This window comes from Oryzias melastigma, linkage group LG4, assembly GCF_002922805.2.
Source record: "Oryzias melastigma strain HK-1 linkage group LG4, ASM292280v2, whole genome shotgun sequence".
Classification (NCBI taxonomy): Eukaryota; Metazoa; Chordata; class Actinopteri; order Beloniformes; family Adrianichthyidae; genus Oryzias; species Oryzias melastigma.
The window spans coordinates 31,627,612-31,652,460 of NC_050515.1; the positions used below are offsets into that span (position 1 = coordinate 31,627,612).

The 24,849-nt window shown below is 40.5% G+C and overlaps 1 protein-coding gene across 1 annotated transcript; it reads right to left on the reverse strand.

The window, feature by feature from the left end:
- Window positions 1-207: 207 nt before the first annotated feature.
- Window positions 208-24,481, reverse strand: LOC112137030 (desmoglein-2). Its single transcript, XM_024259131.2, has 14 exons — window positions 24,327-24,481; window positions 18,937-19,059; window positions 18,536-18,691; window positions 16,727-16,865; window positions 15,799-15,968; window positions 15,494-15,628; window positions 14,917-15,102; window positions 14,134-14,810; window positions 9,969-10,111; window positions 8,065-8,286; window positions 6,607-6,846; window positions 6,191-6,324; window positions 5,556-5,861; window positions 208-5,464 (listed from the first exon to the last, which is right to left on the reverse strand). Exons 1-14 carry the CDS (start codon window positions 24,375-24,377, stop codon window positions 4,304-4,306), a joined length of 3,843 nt encoding a protein of 1,280 aa, XP_024114899.1. The 5' UTR covers window positions 24,378-24,481; the 3' UTR covers window positions 208-4,303.
- Between the last annotated feature and the right edge of the window lie 368 nt (window positions 24,482-24,849).

A 24,849-nucleotide genomic window follows, 5' to 3' on the forward strand; every position in this document is an offset into this window, starting at 1 on the left:
TCATCACAGATTGTCATCCAAAGTATTAGTCTCCTCTTCATTACCAGGGATAAATTATAATGATAATAAAATAAGAACCAGACTGTGTGCGGATTCAAGGTGCAATAAATTGTTTTTAAATTGTATTTGCAATTTTACAGAGTGTATAATGTGAAAAGCATTATGGATCATAAGACAGAGAAAACAAACACTCTGCATCCAGCAAACTGGAAGTTTTCAGCTGTTTATTGTTCAAACATGTCCCCTCTGCTTCACAAAGCACAGAAAAAAAATCACAGAAACCAACCACAGCCAAAAAAGAAAGTAAGACAACTTCTCTTATCATCTGATATTCTTTTCAAACACAATCATTACAAATTGCCTCGTCCCACAACCTCTTTGAAAAGAGAAAGATAAAGGGCATATATCATGTAAAATCAACTGTTTTGAGTTTTTAAGTGTATTATAATGTTAATTCCTCACAAAATAACCCCAAAAGTATTTGGATCAATTTACGCATTTCTGAGCATTCCTCTAAAAACCTTCTCTCTTAGCAGCAGGCCCTCACATTGTGACATCACAAAGTGAGAGTAGCTCCTTCCAGGAAGAGTCTTCGCTGCCAGCTCCGCCCCCAGGATAACACAAACACACCCTTTTTCCGCTGAGCTAGCGATGATCGGCAAAACGCTTTCATTTTATATGCAATATGCACATCCACCTTTGCAAAAGTTCAGATGTTGTTTGTTTTTGTGAGTGACACGCTGCTCTAGGATGATGTCATGAAATGGGTGGTACCCACAAGGAGCAGAAGGCGGAGCCTCAGTGATGGAGTAATATTACTTCCGGGTGGAAAAATAGTTCATGAAAATAATCCATATTTCATGAATAATTTGCTCCTTAGTGTGCCAGAAGTAATATATAGCGTGGTATAGGCCCTTTAAAGATGTGAGGATCAACCAAATGTCTAACACAACCTTGACTTTACCCTAAATTTGAAGAGAGCTCCAAAACATACCGTATATTAAAGAGCTCAAAAATCCACACATAACTTTATCAAACAACAGCTTTAAGCAGCCCCACTTTTATTTACACAATGAAGACATTCACTAAGTTTAGGGACTACATCTGCTAACAAAGTCAGAACCACCGAATGCTGAAAGTAATTCAGTTCACCACAGAATCATAGATCTTCTACAGAATGTGAATCTAACAAGAGAACCCAAAAATATATTGAAAGATTGTGTATTTACTCTATGAGTGAGATCTTCTACTGACTTGGACTAGAGCATAAATCTACTGTTAAAAATGAATCTACTGTCGGAATCTGTTGGTATCTTTGAAAATGTGGCTCAACTGTTAGAATGTAAATCTGCAGCAAGAATGAAGATCTGTCAAAAAAAACAATATTACTTTCAAAATGGTTGATCAACAGGAAGGGGAGGTCCCTTGTGTCAAACATGTTCATGTGTTACTTCCTTGACTCCTCTTTCAAACATCTGTTCTCTGTCTCTGTTCATTTCAAAGGAGTGTCACATGTCTTTTGAATGTGAATGCACAGCAGAAAGTGGTCCTGAGGTGTTGTTTGTCTTGTGCTGGTGTGTAGTGGCTGTTTTGTTTCTTCAGTGTTCAGCTCTGGTCATCTTCACTGCACTGGACAGCATAAACAACATTGCTTCTTTTTCTTTGGGTGTGGGGTCTTTGGTTGAGCCAGTTTTTGTCTCCATGTGTTGGTAGCTTTGGAATGGGCTTGTGTTTGGCAAAAACTATCTCAGAGTCATCAACGACGTACAGAATGACTATGGGACTGTCCAAGAAACTATTCTTCCTGATGTGAGATGTTACCTTTGTTGAAAGGCCATTTGAGATATCCACAGGTTTTCAGAGCCAACTTAAGGTGGACCTCTGTGTTGATTTGCCTTGTGGTTCGAGGTTTTGATTACTCCCAGTTTGTTTTGGACCGGGACTCAAACAAAAGGTATTGATTTGTGTGCAGGGGCTCCCTGTATATTTCTATTTGGAGGTTACCCTCTTTGCCTCAGATGACTGCACAGTCCAGGACGGCCAGCTGGTTGTTCTTGGTGTCCTCTCTAGTAAATTTAATGTTAGGATCCACAGTATGTAAATGCACTGTGATGTTTGCACCTCCTTGATTGTAACCTTCACCCAGGTGTCAGTCAAGAGATGGTGATGATCCCTGAAAGGAACAAGGGGCTGGATTCTCCACTGCCTCCATGTATAAGTTGATGACCACTGAGGCACAGTGGAGCCTATGCTTCTCTGGAGGTCATGCTTCTACTTGCAAAATGTGCATTTGTAACTAAAGTTAGTGGTGTTCAAGAATAGATCCAGAAGTAGACAAATTTGGTCTGGGTTGAGACTGCTCCCATTGGCCAGGGGGCCATCGTCCTCTAGTCTTCCTCTGACAGCCAGGCAAGCATCCATGTAGGGGATGCGAAGTGATGTGACATTAAAGAACATCATGGTTTCATTCGTGTCCAGTTGAACCCTTTGCTCTGAGTTTTAGATGTGGTGATCTGTGTGTCCAACCAGTGGTCCCAAGATTGTGCCTAGATGTTTAGAAATGTTGTACGTTATTTGATGCTCTTGGTTATGGATCTTGCTTGTGAATTTCGGGGAGTCCATAGATGCAAAGAGTACACATGGAAATATGGATAGCATAAACTACATTGTTTCTTCTTATGGGGAGTTGTGTTGTGAGCAGTTTCTGCCTCCTTGTGTTACTAGGTTTGGAATGGGCTTGTGTTTGGCAAAAACTATCTCTGAGTCATCAACGACGTACAGAATGACTATATTACTGTCCAGGAAACTATTCTTCCTGATGTGAGATGTTACCTTTGTTGAAAGGCCATTTGAGATATCCACAGGTTTTCAGAGCCAACTTAAGGTGGACCTCTGTGTTGATTTGCCTTGTGGTTCGAGGTTTTGATTACTCCCAGTTTGTTTTGGACCGGGAGTCAAACAAAAGGTATTGATTTGTGTGCAGGGGCTCCCTGTATATTTCTATTTGGAGGTTACCCTCTTTGCCTCAGATGACTGCACAGTCCAGGACGGCCAGCTGGTTGTTCTTGGTGTCCTCTCTAGTAAATTTAATGTTAGGATCCACAGTATGTAAATGCACTGTGATGTTTGCACCTCCTTGATTGTAACCTTCACCCAGGTGTCAGTCAAGAGACGGTGATGATCCCTGAAAGGAACAAGGGGCTTGATTCTCCACTGCCTCCATGTATAAGTTGATGACCACTGAGGCACAGTGGAGCCTATGCTTCTATGGAGGTCATGCTTCTACTTGTATAATTTGCATTTGTAACTAAAGTTAGTGGTGTTCAAGAATAGATCCAGAAGTAGACAAATTTGGTCTGGGTTGAGACTGCTCCCATTGGCCAGGGGGCCATCGTCCTCTAGTCTTCCTCTGACAGCCAGGCAAGCATCCATGTAGGGGATGCGAAGTGATGTGACATTAAAGAACATCATGGTTTCATTCGTGTCCAGTTGAACCCTTTGCTCTGAGTTTTAGATGTGGTGATCTGTGTGTCCAACCAGTGGTCCCAAGATTGTGCCTAGATGTTTAGAAATGTTGTACGTTATTTGATGCTCTTGGTTATGGATCTTGCTTGTGAATTTCGGGGAGTCCATAGATGCAAAGAGTACACATGGAAATATGGATAGCATAAACTACATTGTTTCTTCTTATGGGGAGTTGTGTTGTGACCAGTTTCTGCCTCCTTGTGTTACTAGGTTTGAAATGGACTTGTATTTGGTGTTAAGCACAAAGGATTTTCTATCTCTCAAAGACACTGACGATGTACGGAAGGACATTGTTTTTGTTTTGAGAGTCTTCCTCTGTATTCTTCCTCTGGTGTGAGACGATGTCTTGTTGAAGGCCCAATCTCAAGAACTTCTGACTTTTCCCTGGCTTCTCTTGAGGTGGGGATTCATTTCGGCTTCGATTTGAGTTTTTCAAATCGTCCCAAAGCTGAAAAACATCTCTAGAACAACTGGCGTTGTTTTTGTGATGAAAACCATCAGTTGTGATAATTACTGTTGATGCGTTTTATTCCAGCTATGCAGGTCTGAGCTGGTAAAACTTTGTTACTATGGAAGAAAACAAAACATAGGCTATGATATGCTGCAATCTTATTTCTCTTTTTTTGTCTAAAACAAAGCCTATTTGTTCTGAATCCAATTTTCTGTGCCAGAAAATGTGAAGTTTTATGGAACTGTGCTTCACAGCAACAACAAAGTTGTCTGTAGATGTGATTCCCTGGGCTGTCACGTTACACACCCTCTGAAGGGGAACAGCCTCTTACTCCAGGTTAGCCTCTCTAGACAAAATGCCCTGAGAAGGACCTGGGATCTCCTGTGCCTCAAGTGAATTGTTTGAGACCAGCATGAAGCTGCCACCAGAATTTGGTGCCATTAATCCCCAGCTCTCTGCAGAGCCAGAAACGTGTCCAGGACCTGGGGGGCCAGACAACAGCACTGTGGGGCTGACAGGACTTTGGAGGTTTACGAAGCTCTCTGTGCTTGAGGCAACTACCCCTGAAAGTGAGTCTGGACCTCCACTGATAAGAGGTCCAGATGGACCATTAGAATTTGGTGCCATTAATCCCCAGCTCTCTGCAGAGCCAGAAACGTGTCCAGGACCTGGGGGGCCAGACAACAGCACTGTGGGGCTGACAGGACTTTGGAGGTTTACGAAGCTCTCTGTACTTGAGGTAACTACCCCTGAAAGTGAGTCTAGACCTCCACTGATAAGAGGTCCGGATGGACCCTGGGAACCATTGATCAGGACAAGACCTGAAAGATTGCTTCCACCGGACCAGTTCTCGAGCATAACAGTATTCTGCGGATTAGGTGCCATCATGTACTGCATAGGTTGCAGCATAGTGTTGGTGGTATAGTAAAGTGGCTGCTGCAGGACAACTCTCTGAGCGGGATAATGTAGTGTAGCAGAACGCCTCAGACCAGAAGAACGGCCTATTTCAGAAGAACAGCTGAGATCAGAAGAATAGCCCAGATCAGAAGAAATGCTCACATCAGAAGAACGGCCAGTGTTTGAGATCCGGGAGCGATGAGGAAGTCTCATGGAGGATGAGGCGCCACGAACTTTGCTGGAAGATGAAGTAAAGGTTTTTGCAGATGACACAGATTTCTCTGTGTTTATGCCAGACTGCTTTCTTACAACAACACTCTTAACCTCAGGCTTCAAAACCGGTTCAATCACTTCAGATGTGGTTCTGAGAACACCGGTTGATCTCTGTGTCACTGAGGATCTGACAGTTATCGAAGAAGGGGAACATATCTCTGCCAAAATCTTAAACTTTTCCCCAAGGTCATTGAGGAACTCTAAGTCGGTATCAGAGTCCAAAAGGCTGCAGCAGCCCACCGAGTTAGCAGGCGACCCCCGGCCCTCTTCTTCGAATTCCAATAGAGTGTCCTTCACTGGGAAATCACACATGGATTTCTGTTGGCAGCAAAAAAACAGAACCAGAATTAATGTGATGTAATGTTTGTGTAGGAAATCCGATGGCAAAAACCTGCAAACAGCATGTCACCTGTGAGTAGTAGTTGGCAAGAAAATCTTCAGGGAGGGCCATGTCCTCATCCAGAGTGGCTGTGTCCTGCATGAATGCTTGCATTCCGAATGTTGAAGAGTCATGGAGCATGTCCTCCCTTAAAAACCCTTGGGAGTTCTCGGTTTCTAAGAATCCTGTGCCCTCTCCAAACATGTTTGCAGAGCCCTTGACGGCCTGCATGAAGGCCACGTTTGTATTAGTTGAGGACATGCTGTTGAAATTCAGAAAACCCATGGCATCAGGGTTTTTTGGGGAACCAACAGGAACACTGTGGAGTGGTAACTCCTAAGAAACAAAGGAAGAAAAGACACAAAAGGGGAGGAAATTATTTTTTTTTACTCACTGCAGCCCAACCACAGGCGGGTCCTGATACTGGTCAGTTTTTGTTTGTTGTTTTTCTGATTCAAAGATGTAACCCTGAGTGTTGCTGCTTCTCTTTCTCCAGCGTTTCTGTCTCTGTCCTTACACACAATCACCAACAGGGTGAGGAAAAAAACACCTCACTAATATTACAGCCATTCTTTTGATTACCATGGCAACACATCACGACTATTTGAAATGCTTCATTACTACTTTGGCAACATCAATCAGAATGAGGATGACAAAAAACCCACCTTGTCCTCGCCTTTGCCTTCAGTGTGATAAGCTATCAGATGCTCTGTGGTTTCAAACGGCAGCTGACTGAACTGGTCTGAGAAAACCTTACCTGCTCCTCCACACTGACACAAGAGCAGGAAACAAGGAACCACTGCAGAACAAAGCAAACACTTCAGGCCTTGAAATCAGTTTTATAGATCAAAAATCTAAAGAAAATAAAGCACAAGTTAAAAAAAGTAAATGTGTCTCTTCTACTGGTTTAGTATCTGTGCATGCCCGGTACCACGACAAATATCATTTTGAACTCATTCATGACATTGTACTTACTGACCAAAACACATTTAGGAACAGTATAACAATTATAATGAATGTTATTCCTTGTTCTTCTGTTCAGCCGTCCTTGTCAGAGAGGTCGTTGCTATCTAGTACTCACATAGCAACAAGCACAACGCCATTAACGGAAGTCCAATGACTCCTGCAGACACCTCCGTCTTTTTGGATTTCATCCGATCCATCTTCAGGCTGCAATCCTCCACTCCCTCACAGGTGCAGACGTCCACAGTGAAGACCTCAGTGGTTGGACAGGACAGATTCTGAGCATCCTTCACCTCCAACTGCAGCTCATACACTCCAGGCCACAACGATTCTTTGGAGTGAAGAGCAACAGTGGTTTCTGGAAAGATAACAGTATAAACATTTATCATCTGAGTTTATCCAAAAACAGCTAGTCACATCCTGATCTATGGTGCTGCGTTTGAATCAAAAACAAGATTTCATGTCCACAGTTCAGCTGTGAGAGCATCCTGAACAGCTTGACCTGGAACCAGACCTTCATACCAAACTCTTAGAGTTACATCACAACAGTTTCTGACGCTTTCAGACGTGGCTGTAAGAAGGCTCTGCTTTAAATCCCAGCTAGATCCTTTCTGTGAGGAGTCAGCATGTTCTCCTCAACCATGTGTGTGTTTTCTCTGAGCATTCTGGCTTCCTCCCACAAGAACATGCTTCATAGGTGTGTTGGTGAGTTTGTGCTCGCCTCTGTCAGGAGTCAACGCCCTGTCTCTATGAAGTTATTTTGGGGGCAATATTATTTGAAACCCAAAAAAACACATCTTGAAATAAATATTGGTATTTGGCCAAAAAACGTTTTGCTTTTCTAAAATAAACATAATTATTTTCAGCTTCAAATGTTCTGTTTTTTAGGTTTCAGAACTGAAAATTTCAATTTCAAAACTTTTTTTTCAGTTTCAATTCTTTTTTCCACTTTCAACTCTTCTTTTGTTCGTTTTTGAAACAGAACATTTCACTTTCAACTCTTTTTTTTGTTTTTGAAGCTGAAAATTTCAGACGGGTGTAAAAGGCAGAGCTTTATCGCAGACAAACCACGTCCAAAATGCTGTTTTAGCTCGTTCAACCCGTTCTCTGACCTGCCTTTTTCCTGACTCTGGCTCTTTGCCGCCTGCCCAGAACATTTGTCTGGACATTTACTCCGATTTATCTCTGTGGACTCTTAGCTTAGCCTGGCTGCTGTCTGCCTGTGTCTTTTGAATAAACCTGCTGCAACTAGAACCAGCAGTCTGGCCGTCTGTGACGTCACCTGACTTCACCAAATAAGACATAGAAGATTGACCGAATGAAAAAAAATATGCATCATAATTTATATAATACAATTTACTTTTTATAGGAATGTCCAAGAGACAGTAAACCATGAACTACCAGTGTGTGTATTTTATGGGTATGATCTACATACAAATCAAGGCAGAAAGAATTTTGAGCTCAGCCCAAACAATTGTAATGAAGTTCAAACTCCTGGTTTCCTCAGACTGTGGTAAAGCTTCACAGATGTTAAATACAGGGTCTGCTCATGTTGACACGGAAGATGACATCCTACCATTGACGACCTCCACTTCCCAGCTGCCTCGTGTTCCTTCAGGAACGATGTTGAAGAAGAAGGGAGCAGCGTTAGGATCGGCATCTTCATCGAAAGCAGTGACAAACACAGTCTTTTTGTCAGAGCACAGACTGCTGTGGGTGCTGGTCAGAGTGGGACAGTGGTCGTTGGAGTCAGCCACTTTGATGGCAATAGTTCCCGTGGCTGTTTTGGGGGGCATGTCTGAAAAGGAAATATGTGTTAGTTCAGCTCCCGGAAGAGAGACAACAGACTTTTTTTTGTCAGTTTGTGACATGATTTACTTAAGACACGGGATATCTGGCTGATCTGTGGTCATTTGCTATTCTGATGGTGAAGAAAAGCTCCTGCTCCTGTTGTCAGTACCACATTTCTGTTCTTGAGTTGAACAGATGAATAAATTGATGGATAGAAGAATGGAGGGGTGGAAAGATGTACAAATTGAAAGATGAAATACTGGGTAAATATATGAACAGAAGAATCAAGTGAAGGAATTGTTCCATAGGTTTGTAGTTCAGTTTTGGGAAAATCCATAAAGCAGCACAATTGACCCCTCCATAAACGACCATTTTACCATGGTGGAGGAGGGAGACCAAAGCGGATCAGCGGCACATCTGACACTAATACCTGAGGGTTATTGGGAAGCAGTGGCGGGCCGTCAGGGCCTGCAAGGCCTTCTCTGCTGGCCTAAAAATATCTGAATCACAGACTGATATTAATTATTTATTTCCGTGAATACGTATTCTATAATTCCAAATGCTCTGTCTTCGTCCTTTCATTGCTGTCTCCCTGGTTGCGCTGCTTCCAGACGTGTATTTTCCTATTTAAGCATTAACCAATCACATTGCAGCACCATTTGTTGCTAGGGTCAAAGAAATCTGCCTGAAGGCCTTCACAATCAGTTTTGCGGGCCCTGTAGCATAAAATAATGGTCCACCAAACTGTTGCTTCAACCAATCAGATCTGGAGGAGACCACGTGATAGGCCAGCTAGCAGGCCCACGGAAACGTCAGGATTTTCACGCGCTGTGATTGGATAATCGGAGAGTGTACTAGGCAGACCTGGTAAACTGAATCTGTAGCGACCTGCACAGGCAAATATATCGAATTTAATAGCTGGTTTGTCAATCCACAATGGCTGAAGGAGGAGAAGAAATGGATTTGGTTGCAGACTTACTGTCAAAGCCGTTTTCAAGACGGACTTTTCAAGAAAAGCTGGACATTGTTAAGCGGGGTCGGGCAACTCCGAAGCTAGCAAGCCCCGTGTCCACTGCTTCTGTTAAACGGACATTCTCAGCCCCGAAGCGAATTAAAACTTATGCCAGAAATACGTCAGGGCAGGCTCGACTTTCAGCATTAGCTTCCATGGCGATAGAAAAGGACTTCTTGATGGAACTAAAACGCACGGATAATCTGCACGACAGAGTGATTGAAATCTTCTTGAGGAAAGAAAGGATGGATTTTGTGTACAAATAATCCGGATTTTTGGTGAGTAAAATCTTGCTATATACCAAAATATTATTGCAATTTTATCAGGTTATTTTTTTATGCTTTTTTATGTGTGTCGCAGTTGTACCTGCAGTAGAAGTTTTATAGCCATAAAATAGTTAATGAGGGTTGGGTTGATTCAGATGGAGCACTACTGAAGGCCTAGGTGTGAAATGCACGGCCCGCCACTGTTGGGAAGTCACCCATCCAATTCACATGCGCTTTGTGGATCTGGAAAAAGCCTGAACCCTGTCACTCACTGCGTTCTTGTCTTAAGCTGCCCAGTCAATCTCTTTTGGGTGCATCCTAAACTCGTGTGATATTGTATGTCCCACTGGGCCTCTCTGTTTAGACTGCTACCCCTAGGACCCAACTCTGAACTCTGGTGCAGGTAATTACCTTTGTTTATGGCCAGAATTTTGGCTGTGTAGACACCGTTGACCAAGAATGGAGACTCTCTGTCTGGTACCTTGTTGAGTTTGATCTCTGCAGTCTTTTCATCAATAGTAAACCAGTTGTCTGGATCAAGCCCTTTGGCATAACTAATGCAAAAGAAAAAAAGAACAATGCAATAAGTAACCAAGGGTTTTATCAAAACTTGAAAACTATTTCCGTCTTAAAAAGCTCCCCAATAACCAATGTGTCTAAGAAAGCAGTAGCCTGCTATCCAGAATTCTTTTAGACTACGTCATTGACAGACTTTTAGAAGATTGTAGTAACCTGGACCTGACAGTGATACATTCCTTTCAAAGTACATAAAACTTGTAACTGTCCTTTTTTCTTTGGTGCAGTCTATTTCCTGATGAGATGTATCGCAACTTAGATTTCAGTTTTTAAGAAAACGTTTTACCATCCTTTTTAGGCAGTGGTCTATAGGCAGGAGTGTCAAACTCAATCACACAAGGGGCCAAAATCCAAAACACACCTTAGGTCGCGGTCCGAACAGGATAAACGTTTTAACTTTGTGACCACAACTTTTTACATAATTATGAGCTACATATATAGCATTACCTGCTATAATGCTAGTATGCTGAATTTGGCTGCTGAAGAGGCTAGTGCTGATAGCTGAAGATGCTGAAACTGATAGCTAGCAAAAATATTAGCTAAATGCCAAATTAGCCTAAAAACAAACTTAGCCAGAACTGCTTGCATGTAGCTGGAAAAAATAGCTAAACTTCAAATTATCCTAAGAAACTGATAAAAGCCTATGTTCCGGTTCAGGGTCACGACGAGCAGACGTGTGTCTCCAGCTCTCCTCAACTCTTCAGCTTCTAAGGTCTTTTAAAGTTGCCCACAAGCGACTTTAATCACCGAGCTGCAGCGACTACTGGCGAGGCTCCTATGATTGAGGAAACAGATCCACAGCACGTGGATTCTGAACTCCAGAATCTTTGTAAACCACTCAGACCACCGGACCAGACGAAGCCTGTGGAAATAAAATCCATAAAAGACTTTGAGAACTGTGGGATTACGCACGTCTGACCCTTTAAATTCAAGCAAAATGTGAACTCAAAAAACGCTGGATGTGAACTCTGACCCGATTCTGAGCTGCAGAACTCGAGCACATTTCCCTTGAATTGAGACCTTCACAGTCTCTCAGTCATAACAATGAAGAACGATTATGTGGCCTTAAACTTGTTCCTAAACTGTGATAGATTCTGCTCAAACTGCTGATCCTTTTCTTTCCAACGTATTATATTTTGTGTACTATAATCATTTCTTTGATGAATACAATCTGCACAAATTTTATATATATATATATATATATTCTTCTCTTTTTAAATTAGAATATTTTGATTTTTTTCTCCATTAACTAATGAAGATGATTTTCTAGTTTTGTAATCATTCTTTGATAAATACAATCTGCACTGCCTTATTAGCAAATTAAGATGACTTACTTATTACTTTTTGTATTATCATAATTCTTTGAATACAATCTCCTGAACCAGATATTGATAATTCATTTAGAGAAAATGGTATGGTCGAGTCGGGGTGGGATTATATAAGTTCGCTTCATTCCACTCCCTTTCAAGTGATCTACTTGTGATTTGTTAAGTAAAATGTTATGTATTATGACCTGATTGCTTGAAATAAACCATTTCATTCATTCATTCATAAATTAGAAAAAACAGATTGTGTGTAAATATTAGCCTAACTCCAAAACACCTAGTGTCTAAATAATAGCCTAACCCTCCAAAACAGCCCAAAAACAATTAAAAAGAAAAGTCTAAATTAACCAAAACAGCTAGTATGTAGCAAAAATGTTAGCTAAACTCCAAAACAGCATAAAAAAAATCTTTGTAAATGCCCAAATAGTCCAAAAAGCTACCAGAGTGCCAGTTTTTAAAACTTTAAAACTGTAACGTTTTAACATAAATATGAATAATAATAATGCAGGAATATTATTCCAGAATAAATCAATTTAAACCTTAAATAACTTTCAATATTTTACTCTCCATAAAATATTTATTTTGTCAAAATTATATAAATTAGAAATGATTGCAAGATCTTTACGCTGTCGTACTTCTTTGCCTCTTCATTGTTATTACTGTACATTGAGATTTTTTTATCATGTATATGTACATTGTACATTGTGAGATTTTTATTTTTTATTATGTATACCCTGTAAGCTGCTGAAAGACTTAATTTCCCCAAGGGTGCCATCCCAAAGGGATTAATAAAGCAAGTCTAAGTCTAAGTCTAAGTCTAAGTCTAAGTCTAAGATAACATTGGGTCATTGATAACAATAAAATAAAATGATCTGGAGTGTTGGATAAAATTACCCAGAGGGCCAGGTAATCCCCGGGCCTTGACTTTGACACGTGTGGTCTATATGTGCTTAGAAAAATGTCTACTTCTTTCAGTCAATGGTTTGATGGCTATCATCATAACCTCAAAGAGAGAAGACCCCGGTTGAAATCCTGGTTGGAATCTTTTCTGTATTTTCTCTCAGTTGTTTTTATTTTTTCTGTAAACTCTGGCTTTCTCCCTCAGTCCAAAAGCTTGCTTCAAAGGTTGCATGAGCATGAATCTTAGGAGTGAATGTGACTGTGTGTGGCTCTGTGTAAAACTTGTAACCTGTCCAGGTTGTACACGGTTTAGGATTAAAATCGGGTTCACCCCACACGTGGGAATGCCACGAAGCAGAGTGCCGGTCGAAGAATTTCAAACAAAAAATCGTGTTTAGATATATTTTTTTAATAAACCATCCACATTTTCACCATCAAAACCCAAAAGAGTCATAAATAAACATTGATAAATGTTCGGATTGATTTCATTTTGATTTTGTGAAATCGGAGACGTCATATCCGGCGTTTGGAATAACTAAAAAAATTTAGTGAATATTGTGTCCGAATTGCCTTTGAGATCCAGGGCACTATATAGTTTTTTGTATTTAGGGGTTAGGGAGGGAATTCAGACATACCCAAAGAGGGACAGTCCTCATGAAAAGTATGCAGTCTGTTGTTCTAGATAAAAATAAAAACGCTTTATGTTGAGCAATACTACAATGTTCTTTAATAAATGTTTAAAAAGCATGATCAGAAGGGTTTTTGATGAGTGTGGATCAGTAACGGACATTCTTCGGCCGCGGAAGGTGGAGGTGAGACGGAGACAGGGGTTCTTCGTATTTGCAGATTAGTCGTATTCGTTAAGGTCTCCGGTCCCTGACCCCCACGAATAAGGGTAGAATACTGTATTTTCATCTCTACAATCTGTTTAGATACAAAAATAAGATCATGTTTGTCAATGGCGGTATTTTATTGAGAAAAATTGTTTTTGCTTTTTTTTAATCTGACCGGATTTTCTCGAGTGTCTTTGCGTACATTTCTGCCAGAATTGATGCAAATCTATGAAAAAATAGACCAGACGGCGAAACAATCACTGAACCTGACGAACCGGCCGCGGAGAGCCGCTGGTGTGAACTACACCATGGGTTTACAAGGGTGTCAAATGGATGCAGCTTCAGTTCCGCGGAGCTTTCGCGCACAGTGTGAACCAGGGGTAAGACATAAATCAGGTTTGATGGGTGGATTTCAGCATTTAAACTCTATTCCTTTTTATTATCCTAATACACTGGTCTGGTCTTGGCTCTGCTGCTATCTGGAATGGGAGTTTATTATAATAAAGTCAAAGCAGGAGTCAGACAAAGGTTTAAAATTTGGATTTTGATGTACTTCATCATGTATTATTTTACATGTTTTTATAAGTTTGCATTTTCTGAAATTTATTATTGGCCTACTTATTTTATTCTATCATTTTCTGACCCGTCCGCTTAGTTTGAGCCTGCAATCAAAATTAGTTTAGCAATACTGACTTTATTTTTTGTCAGGTGCTATGGCTATTAGCGTTTAAAAGTAATAAACCTGTTCAAGTACACTGAAATGGTTGGTAGCTTTGTTATGTGGATATAACCATCTAAAATTTTACCAGTCTTTGGTAAACGTTTCTATTAATGTTAGATTCACTTTGGACCCAACAGGCAAACGGAAATTTAAATGTGGAAAACACGCACTAGTTGAAATTGATCAAATATTGGCCAATAAAAGAATGCAAATGTACCTACCTGACGTCCTCAGCCGGCTTTTTTGTATCTGGATCGACAGCAGCGAACACAGTGATGACTCCATTTTCAGGTAAATCGTTTTTGTCCTCAGACACTGGAACCTCCTTGATGGTGGGTATGAATGCTGGACCTTCCGGAACATTTTTCACTGCTATTTTAATGGGATAGCTTTTGGGTTCATCTGGGTTCTTCTTAGGTCCTGGTCTTAATTTGCCTGGCATGTTTGGCATGTTTGGTTTAAGTCCAATCCCCACTCCAGGCCCAGGCCCAGGTCCAGCCCCAGGTCCTGCCCCAGGCTTGACTCCAAGATTAGGCTTGAGCCCGCCAGCTGGCTTGATGCCAAGATTAGGCTTGAGCCCAACACCAGGACCAAGTTCTGCATCCAGTCCTAAGTCCCCGTCCAGATCCGCATCTAGGTCTGCATCTAGGTCTACATTTAAATCAAGTCCCAAATCTAAGCCTGCTCCTAAGTCTACATCAAGGTCTACACCTAGATCAGCTCCAACTCCAGCTCCAGCACCAGCACCAGCCCCAGCACCGAGTCCAGCTCCTTTGCCATCACCTTCACCAATCTGAACTCCTACATCCATGCTTACAGGGCCACCTTTCACAAAGGGAGCAACATTCCTAATGACCAGGCCGAGCTCCAGGTTCTGCACTTCCTCAAAATCCACTGCCTTTTTGACCCAGAAGAAGAAGCAGAAGAGAGAGTTATGTTAATACAGATGGTAAAAAATAAGACAAGTTGAATCTAGCGAATCAAGTACAAGTCACCATTATTACCTTGACCAGCTTCAGGATGCCTTCGTTGGTTTTATTGTCTGTCTCAATGGAAAAGAGTTGGTTCTCGTTCCCTTTATCAATTTTAAAGACAGCCAGCCAGTTATCTGTGAATTTCTCATCGTTGTCCAGAGCTTTGATTTTCATCACAACAACGTTAGCTACGTTTTCCTCCACTGTGCCGTCATACTGCAACAGAACAGCAAGATAAAGAAACTGCAAAACTCAACAATAGTCTCTGTTTAAGGATTAAAACTGATCATTTTTGACTAGAAACCATCACTTCACTTTCAATGTAGTGACTGTAAAGGATTGTGGGATTAGATGATCCTCTCTCCAATCAAAAAGATGTTTCTTCTGGTTAGGATGCTGGTCCTAACCAGAAGAAACATCAAAGCAAATCCTTTCTGCACATTTTCACAACCATCAGAATTGTTAAAACTATCTTGGCTGCAGACTAGCACATTACTAATCGGTCCTTTGGTAACTTTATTAACTGTTGGCATTGTTGGCAGGAAGGTCCAGTTCATGAGACTGCAACGGCCAGAACACAGTAATAGTTCATGGTAAGTTTGTTCACCTCAGACTTTTCCAGAGTGGGAATGTTGTCATTGATATCCAGCACTTTGATCTCCACCGTTCCTGTACCTGTGAGGCCCCCTGGTTCCCCTCCCATGTCAGTGACTTGGATGACCAGCTTGTAGAAGTCATATTTCTGACAATGAGAGGAATAAGCACAAGTTCAGAACCATTTAAACTGGGATTCCTCTCATAAATCTGTTGGTGGAATTTCCCTGTAGATAAAGCCAAAGGAAAGAGATCCGTGGAACTATGATTGAATGTAAACTGAAGTTCTATGTGACACCTGGGTGCAGATATCCTCACCTCTCGGTCCAGGTTGGGCTCTTTCACATAAAGTTTCCCCGTCTTTTTTCCGATACGGAACATGTGGCCATTCAAAGGCGGCTCCTGGCTGATGATGGAGTAGGCAATCTCGGCGTTGGGAGTGTCTGGGTCATCTTTATCTTTAGCCGTGATCTGCATGACGTAGGTTCCTGCACCACAACCAAAATTATCGCAGGATTTTGCTTTTAAAATGTTTATTGAGATCACATGTTTAAGCCAAGGCCCATGGGCCGGACCATATTATCATATGATCAGATGATATCATATGATTTACTAAGAGTATTTAGTCCATTTTGGAGTTTAGCTAATATTTCAGCTACATGCTAGCTATTTTGGATAATTTAGGCTTTTTAAAAGCTTTTTAGGATGTTTTGTAGCTAGGCTAATATATACACACTAAATGTTTTGACTAATTTAGGCTTTTTTTTATTTTTTTAGGCTATTTTGGAGTGTAGCTAATATTTTAGCTGGCCAATAGTCTCCAGAGTACTGACTGGACTTCATCTCCCAGCAGCCCCAGTGCACAGTTCCTATATGCTGCTCAGCTGTCTCCAATCTGACAATCACCCAGCTGCTTCTTGAGCAGCACACAGAGCCTCACTCAGTGTGAAGTATTGTTTGCACCACCCTGCTTGCATTACTGAGCATTTCTATCTGGACCTGATCTTCTGTTTCTCACCCTTCTTCCTCTCTGATTGCTTGCTGCCTACCCTGACCCTCGTCTGGACTCTGACATCTCTAGTCTCTTCTTGGATGATCCCATGCTATGTCTGCGTTTGCTCAAGATAATAACGAATGTTCCTCTGTTCTCCAGGAGCTTTTTAAAAACTGTTTCGTGGGTCAGAGAGAGAAGGAGGTAAATCCATCAGTCAAAGCCTTCAGAGGAGGCGTGGCAGCCGACTCTTACCTTTTTTACTTGACTCTGTGACGTTCCCATAGTGCGTCTCCAAGGTTGGAGCATTGTCATTCTGGTCCACAACGGTGAAAATCAGTGGAACCTCATCCTCCGCTTCGGTCCCATTCAAATATCTGGCAATGCCTCTGAGCTGAGGGTCACACACATTTACATCAATGTTCATCAGTGTGTTCATGATAGCATTTCAATTGTCACAGCTGTGAATTTGATCAAAGCCACAAATCTGGTTTGTTTTATTTCAACAAGTGTCAAAGTTTTTCTGGCTGGAAAAACTTGTTTAATTCTTGAGAAAGAAGTGCCCCACTTTCACACAAGATAGGCCCCAGCAACCCCACACAGGAGTTAGTGTCCAAAAGTGTATGGATGGTTTCCTTGTTTTCATTTACCCTGTAACACCGAAGCTTTAGCTTAACTGTTGATGTTCTTGTGATTTCCGAATCTCTTAAACCATTTACGCAATTAATGTTATTCCAGCAGATTCTGAAGCAGCTTTGCATTGGTCTGCAACTTTATGTTAAAAGCCGTTTTTCTCCACGCCGGAGAACATCCAATGGCTGTCTGAATTAACAACCAAAAAACTATATAGTGTGGGACTATTTAGTGCCCTGATTTAAAAAAGAAGTTCCGACACCATGTTCACTTTTTTTTTAGATCAAATGGCAAGTATGATGTCATGGATTTCACAAAGTGAAAATCTGGTCAAAACAAGCATTTTACGCCATATATTTAAGAATCAACTTTGTTCTGATGATAACGTTGATGGGTGATTAAAAAAAATAATTGAAGCCATGCCCAAATTCCCCCCTACTCACTATATAGTGCATTCACCAATTTCTAGAGCTGTCCGAATCTACTAATTCCAAAAACGAGTGCACTAGAAATTTCCCAGAAGTCTAGCGTGCATCGATGGTCAATAGATTAGCGAATATAGACCACAATGCATTGCGGTCGAACAATTTCTACAAAAAAAGTTTACATTTTTTTCTCATTAAACCACCAACACTTTCACCATCAGAACACACTGGAGTCATAAATTAACATCTTTAAATGTTCATATTTATTCGATTTTCACTTTGTGAAATCTGTGACGTCATATCTGGTGTTGAGAAAAAAACGAGACAAAAGTAGTGAGCATGGGGTCCGAATTGCCTTCAAAATCCAGGGCACTATATGGTCTCGCACTATATAGATTTTTAGTAGTTGGGGGTTAGGGAGGGATTTCAGACACAACCAGAAAAACATGATTTTTATTTTATTTTACTGTGTCTGCTCATTTAACTTTTCAAAAAATTGTATATGTTTTTATTGTTCTTTCTTTTTTCTCTCCTTATGCTTGTATTACATTTTGTTTCTAACTTTATGTTTTTATAGGGACACAATTTTACCATCAGTCTAGGGACAGCAGATGAAAAATAGCTCTTGATCTAACTCTGGTGCATTGGCAGGAATGCTTTTTAATGGGCAGAATCCCTGTCAAATAAATGAATAAATAAATAAAAATCAAATAATTCTGGGAAATTTCTAGGGCAATTTTGGGATTTGTAGATTTGAACAGCACTGCAAAATAGTAAAATGCACAATATAGTGAGTGGTGATCAGCTCAGCTCCAAAAGCCACACCCCCTCAGAGGAGATTTTGGACACAGAGGCTTCAGATCAACAGGAAAAAGACATTTAGGCTGTGGGATTTTGGCTAAAAACTTCCTAATCATAATTTAAACACTACTGGGAACGTTTCATGTAACTTAAAAACTTGACATAGAGGGAATTGGTAAAAGATGAACAAAGTAGCAGCACTCACATGGAAGGAAGGGTGTGTTTCCCAGTCCAGTGTGCTGGTGATACTCACGAGTCCAGTTACATGGTCTACTTTGAATAAGTTGTAAGGGGGTTCATCTGCCCCCTTACCTCTCAAGTAATACTCCACCTTGTATTGTCGGTCTTTGTCGGAGCGAATCTGGAAAACAAACAGGCTTCAGTGAAACTGGAAACATTTTTCACAAACACCCTGAATTCCTGCTGAATTTTAAACAGTGAGCTTTGATCTCCTGCCTCAGGACAACTTCCTCACACCTGAACATCTCTGTTCAAGTGCAAACAGGTTTGTTGAGACTTCAAAGACACTGAATCATATTTTCCAAAACTCTGCCAGTTGTCAATCACCACACTACTGCAACTTTACAGCAACGGCAGGCAAGTGACCTTTGCAACGGTTTTCTGGGTGTAGTCTGTGTTTTCCACGAGCTTGGCAGGAGGAGGAAGCCAGTTTCTCTTCATCCTCCTCCGTGGCTTTGCTCCTGTCTCTGTGCTCTCAGCGCTGATCACCTGAAACAACAAATCAAAGTCCAGAGTGAGGGAATGGATTCAATTCAGAGCACTTTTTGCCTCGATCCCGGTCATTCTTCATGATTTGGTCATCATTTCAGCCACATTGCAGTTCATGACATGACATAGGAACACAGATTTTTAGAATTCACTGTTATTAACTGCATTACTCATTTAAGTGATGCTTCTGCATTATTTGAAAACTTGTACGTTAAAATCTGATTTAATTAAACATTAATACCATGGATTCTTCAAATGTGTTATTTCTTAATAGTCGCCCTTAAATGGACTGAATCCAATTATTTATTTCTTTATTTTTTATATTTTTTGCAAAAATTTATATAATTCTTCTTAATCAGAAGAAAGAAAAGACCACTCATCAAAAAAAGGTTAAAAAATGTACTGATAACAGAACTATTATCACATTTAATCCCACTGGTCACAATTGTGACTGTCAAAGAATGTTTCATTTCTAAGTTTAAAACTGAATGATCCATCTATGTCAGGGATCTGAAACCTGCAGCTCCAGATCCACACGTGTCTCTTTTATCTCTCCATGGTGGCTCCTAACATAAAATAATTCATGGAGACTGCTGACCCAGACATGTCGACCGTCAGAGTCAGCAGCTCCTGATAATGTCTGTCTAACCAAAACTACCTAAAGAAAACAAATAAACAAAGTCTGTAAACTAAGACTACCAAGATCCAAACTAAAATAACAAAATCCAGCAGCATAAGACTGCTGAGGACAAAGAGGAGAAAAAGAAAAAAAAAGAGAAAAAAAAGGACGACTGAATTAGCATTTATTTATTCAGATTAGTTAAATGTATAAACTGATGTCTGAGGTTCACATAGATGATAAACTATGTAGGTTTTTACATCCTGTTGACCTGAAGACGTCTTGTTTGTTCAACTCTACCTCCAGAATTAACCAATTTTATATGCAATAAGTAACTTTGGTAAAAAGTTTGATCTTTATGAGTTGAAGCACATAATATCTTCTGGTGCACAACACTGGTAAAAAAAAATCACATTTTGAGAAATGTTAGTTTCTTTTCATATTTTTGCTTTAGTTCATGCAAAAAATTTGACATACTTCATATTTAAATTTAAAAAACAGAGTCATAAATGCAAATCCAAGTTTCAGAAGGCTAAAGTTAGACTATACGGCTCCTTCTAGGTTTTGATCGGTAGAAAACAAACCAAAACGGCTCCTGATCTATGTATTTTCAGCATACATTTAAATAATAATAAAGTGTCTCAATGAAATTTGTGCAGTGTCACATGTGTCCTGTAAAATGTCACATGACCAAAGCTGTTCACTTCCTGTTCGAAGAAGAAAGGATGATAGTGAGGAAGGTCTCAAAGAAAAGGTTAGAAAAGTATGTTAAAATTAAGATAACATTGATGACATTTATTTTTGGTACACATCATGTTTAATATGTCCAGTTTTAATATTTGTGTTTGCAATTACTCAACTTTGTTAAATGCGATCATAGAACTCACAAACATGTCACTGTTAGAGAAGGGTGTACCTGCAGGTCCGGAGACCCAGCAGCGTTCTCAGGACCGCATTCTCAGGACCCAGGCTTTTTTTTTAACACAGCGCCCCTACTGGTTGGAGTTTGTTTTGTTACTTTCTAAAGACTTTACGAGGCACACGTGAATAGTAAGAGTAAAAACATGATCGAAGCGCTGTCACAACATAAACAACCAGGTAATTTATCAGATAAATCTTAAAATATAAAAACTAAATTACCAATAAATTTAAGTATTTGCAGAAACATAAACATTGATGTCTATATAAAGCTTAGTTTAGCTTAGCTTGTATCCAAATTAATGTTGTTTGTGTAAATCTAAATTAATTATGGTTTATTAGCAATACATCTTGTAGAATTTTACAGCACGCAAAAAAAAGCCAGGGGCCTGAGAGTTCCGGTCCTGAGAACGCTGTTGGGTCTCCGGGCCTGCAGGTTTATACTACTGCACTGCTATTGAGTCCTTCTGATAGCAGCTGGATAGGATCCACTTGTGCATTTACCCTGCAGCAGTGTGTGGAGAGGTTTCAGCTTGATAACCCTGTGCTTTAAGGCGAACGCCACCCAGACCTTGCCACACTGAGGGGCTTCTGGTCACATGCAAGATGGGGCCAGAAAAAATCTTGCCAGAAACAGAAAATTCACAACTTTGGCTGGTTGTGTAAGCAGAAATTTCTTAAAGTTTAGGAAACTCCATCCATTTCACTATGGAGAAAAACCCCAAAATGCAGCTAATTGCTGATCAGAACTGCCGCTTTTTCCTCTTTGAATCAGCTGATTGCCGGCAGAATACCTATTTTACTATGTAAATCAGCTGATCATAACCGGTGAAATGAGGCTTTTTCTCTGTGAATTAGCTGATCAGATAAAGCTAGCTAGCTTGCTTTGGTTTTACCTCGCTCCCTACCACCACTCCCAACCTATACACACAAACGCACACACAAAGACTAGCTAGCAAACAAATTCAATTTGACTTTCTATATGTAACAGGATGTGTTTTTATTATTATTATTTTAATTCTGTTTATTTCTGGACCGTGTTCTGTGCACTGTGTATGAAAACTCCAGCTCATTTGAACTCATCATGGGTGTCATCATGAAAATGGAGAACAGGTGCGCTCCAGCCACACCTGGTGACTTTAAAAAGAGCACCAGGTGCAGCACACAGGAAGAAACACACTGGAGAGACGCACAGGATGAGTCTCACAAGACAATCTGAGGGCCAGGAAGGGAGGAGAGACCCGGGTGGGGGTCCCCACGCCTCCTGGAGCCATGCCGCCCTGGGAGCGAGTGTTAATGGTTGAAAAGCTACAGTACATTAAAGATTTTGTGTTTAAGCATCAACAGTGACGACTCGGGTAGTAAAGGGTGAAAACAGCTCAAAATAGAGACTTTTTCTGACCAATACAATGAGTAACGGCAGTTTATTTCTCTATAGAAGTCTACGGGATTTTGACCTTCTGGAACCAGTGTGTACTTCCTGTTTGGATAGGGAGGAGGGTCGAACTGTCCAGTTCTTCCATGGCAGGGGTGTCAAACTCAATCGCACAGGGGGGCACATGATTTTTACAATTACATGTCTGTACAAGAATTGCTGTTCCATTTTTTATCTCCCAATCCCCCAAAAGAAAAAAAAGGAAACAACGGAAAACACAGAGGAGGATCAAAGAAAATAACAATAACAATAACAAAAATAAATACAAATAATAAGAGGAAGAAACTCATTATGGCATACTGCAAATAACTAAAATGAAAACCGAAATGTTACGCAGAGACCACAGAAATTAGGGTCTACATGTAACATCGACACTTCCTGGTAAGGTGTTCAATTTGATTGATGTCACATGTCAAGAACAGCTGCCAGGACTTGTAAAATGTTTCTGTTGAGCCTGTTACTGTACATCGTACTTTTTCTAAGTGGACAGATTTTATGACTTCAGCGATCCACTGGTCATGCTTAGGAGGGGCCTCATCCTTCCACCTCAAGAGTAGAAGCCGATGTTCAATCAAGGAAGCAAACGAAATTGCATCTGAAAAGTCTTTAGAGATAGAAACATTGGGAGGGATGATCCCCAGACAGTGCGGTCAAGGTATACTTTGGAAAACGTTGGAAAGGTCCAGTAAGTTTGGAGATTGGGATATGTCCAGAAAGTATGATATCATGACCCAATTTCTACTTTACATCAGTTACACAGTTGGTTAGAGTCTGAGTGAAACTTGGCTAATTTGTCTTTGGAAATATGTGGACGGTGAACAACTTTGAATTGGAGCAGCCCATGTCTGGCACATATAGATGAGGAGTGTGTCCGGCATAGGAGAGATTCCCAGAGATCATCTCTTATGTTGAATGTCAAATCATTTCCCAGTGTGGTCTGATATTTAGAGAGGAGGAGATAGTAGGCTTAGTAGTGAACTATAGATTTCTTTAATGCCCCCTTTCTTTCATAAATCTTCATATCTAAAATTGAGTCTAAGGTTGTTTCTTCAGGCATGTTAAGGAATTGTGGGTACCCACTTTTTGTAAAATGTTGAATTTGTAAGAACCGGAAAAAAGTGAGTCCATGGGATGCTAAACTGTTCAGTAAGTTGTGTATACGATGCTAACATGCCATCAGTAAAAAGATCTTTGAAATTATGTAGTCTGTTATCCCTCCAGATTTTAAAAGCAGAGTCTAAAATTGAGGGTGGAAATAAGGTTTGAAAACAATGGGGTAATGACATCAAATGTAAACCAAGTTTCTTTCTACATTTCCTCCAGATTTGAGAGAGTCGTATAAGAACGAGCTGTATGAACAGCTCTATAGGAAGTGCTGCGCTCAGTGATGCCAGTAAGGAAGTTTTATTACAACTAATAAGTATGTTCAATATATATGGAATTTGTTGAGGTTTTACATTGATCCAATAGAGCATATTTCAGATATTAGCTGCCCAATAATAAAACGTATAATTTGGTAAAGCAAGTCCACCTAGGGTTCAAGGTCTTTACGCATTTGAGCAGGTTTACCATTCCAAATGAATGTAGAAATACATTTATTCAATTAATCAAAACATTTTTTGGGAATATAAGCTGTAATACATTGAAATAGGTACAGGTATTTGGGCAGCACATTCATTTATATAGAGTTTATACAGCCAAATAGTGTTTACCTACTCTCCCATATACTTCTAGATATTTTCAATATAATCCTAATTATATGCAAATAATTTCCAAGCAGTCAAAATGACTGCTATGTTAGTTCTAGTAGTTTTGAATTCCAGGAGACTGAGTATTAAAGCTGGACTTTTGATATACCAATAACAAGTTTCTGCAGGCATCTAAAAACCCTAATGAAACTGTTCGGTCTGCCAGCACTGCTGACATTCCAACACTTTCACTGCTCAGAAGACATGAATGCAGCGGCGCAAAAACTTTCTCCATTTGAGGAGTGAAGAAGAAAAGACAGTTTTTGTGTTTAAATCACAGCTTTTGTAGACTGTATATGCATTAATCATCTGAGGTCAATGGGGACTGCTGCAGCAGATGAACCAACAACAAACTCTAGAACAGCTTTGTCTTCTCCTAAACGCGACACAGGATTTAACCTACTACTTTTTTTAATGCTGTGAGGCATGGTGCTAACCACTAACTCACCACCCAGCCCATTTCCACAACCACAAGTCAACATGCAACAAAAGACAATGCAGGCATGCCAGCAAGATGCCTCCCGTAAGCTTTTGGATCGGTACCTACCAAGAACAGCAGGAGCAGAAGGCTCAGACATGTCAGAGAGAACCGGGCCATGGCTACAGGACCTTGGAGAAAGCAGGACTGTGGGAGTTGATCCTTCTACAGCAACAAGCAGATGAGTCTTCCAACAGCCCCCAACCTCAAGTCACACCTGGATATGCAACCCCCTCCCTAATATCCTCATAAAACTGTCACATTGATTTACTGTTTCTCATGGGTGTGTCGACAGAGCAGAGGTCTCGGTTTTGCCTGAGGTAGATCACCTGCAGAAGCTTGAAGCAGAGAAACAGGTTTCACAGGGAACAATTTCTTTCTTTGTTTTCTTATCAAAAAACAGAAATGATGTCAGTAGAATTCTGAAGACGTTTCACATGTTCGTAAAGCTCTTTTCTGTCTGAAGAGTGTCCTAAAAGACTGTAACGCCACTTTTATCAGCAGACATAAGCAGGTAATACTGCCAAACACGACCACGTTCTGGAAACTCTTTCCAAAATAACACGCTCACCCAGCAGTCAGTAACAAATTA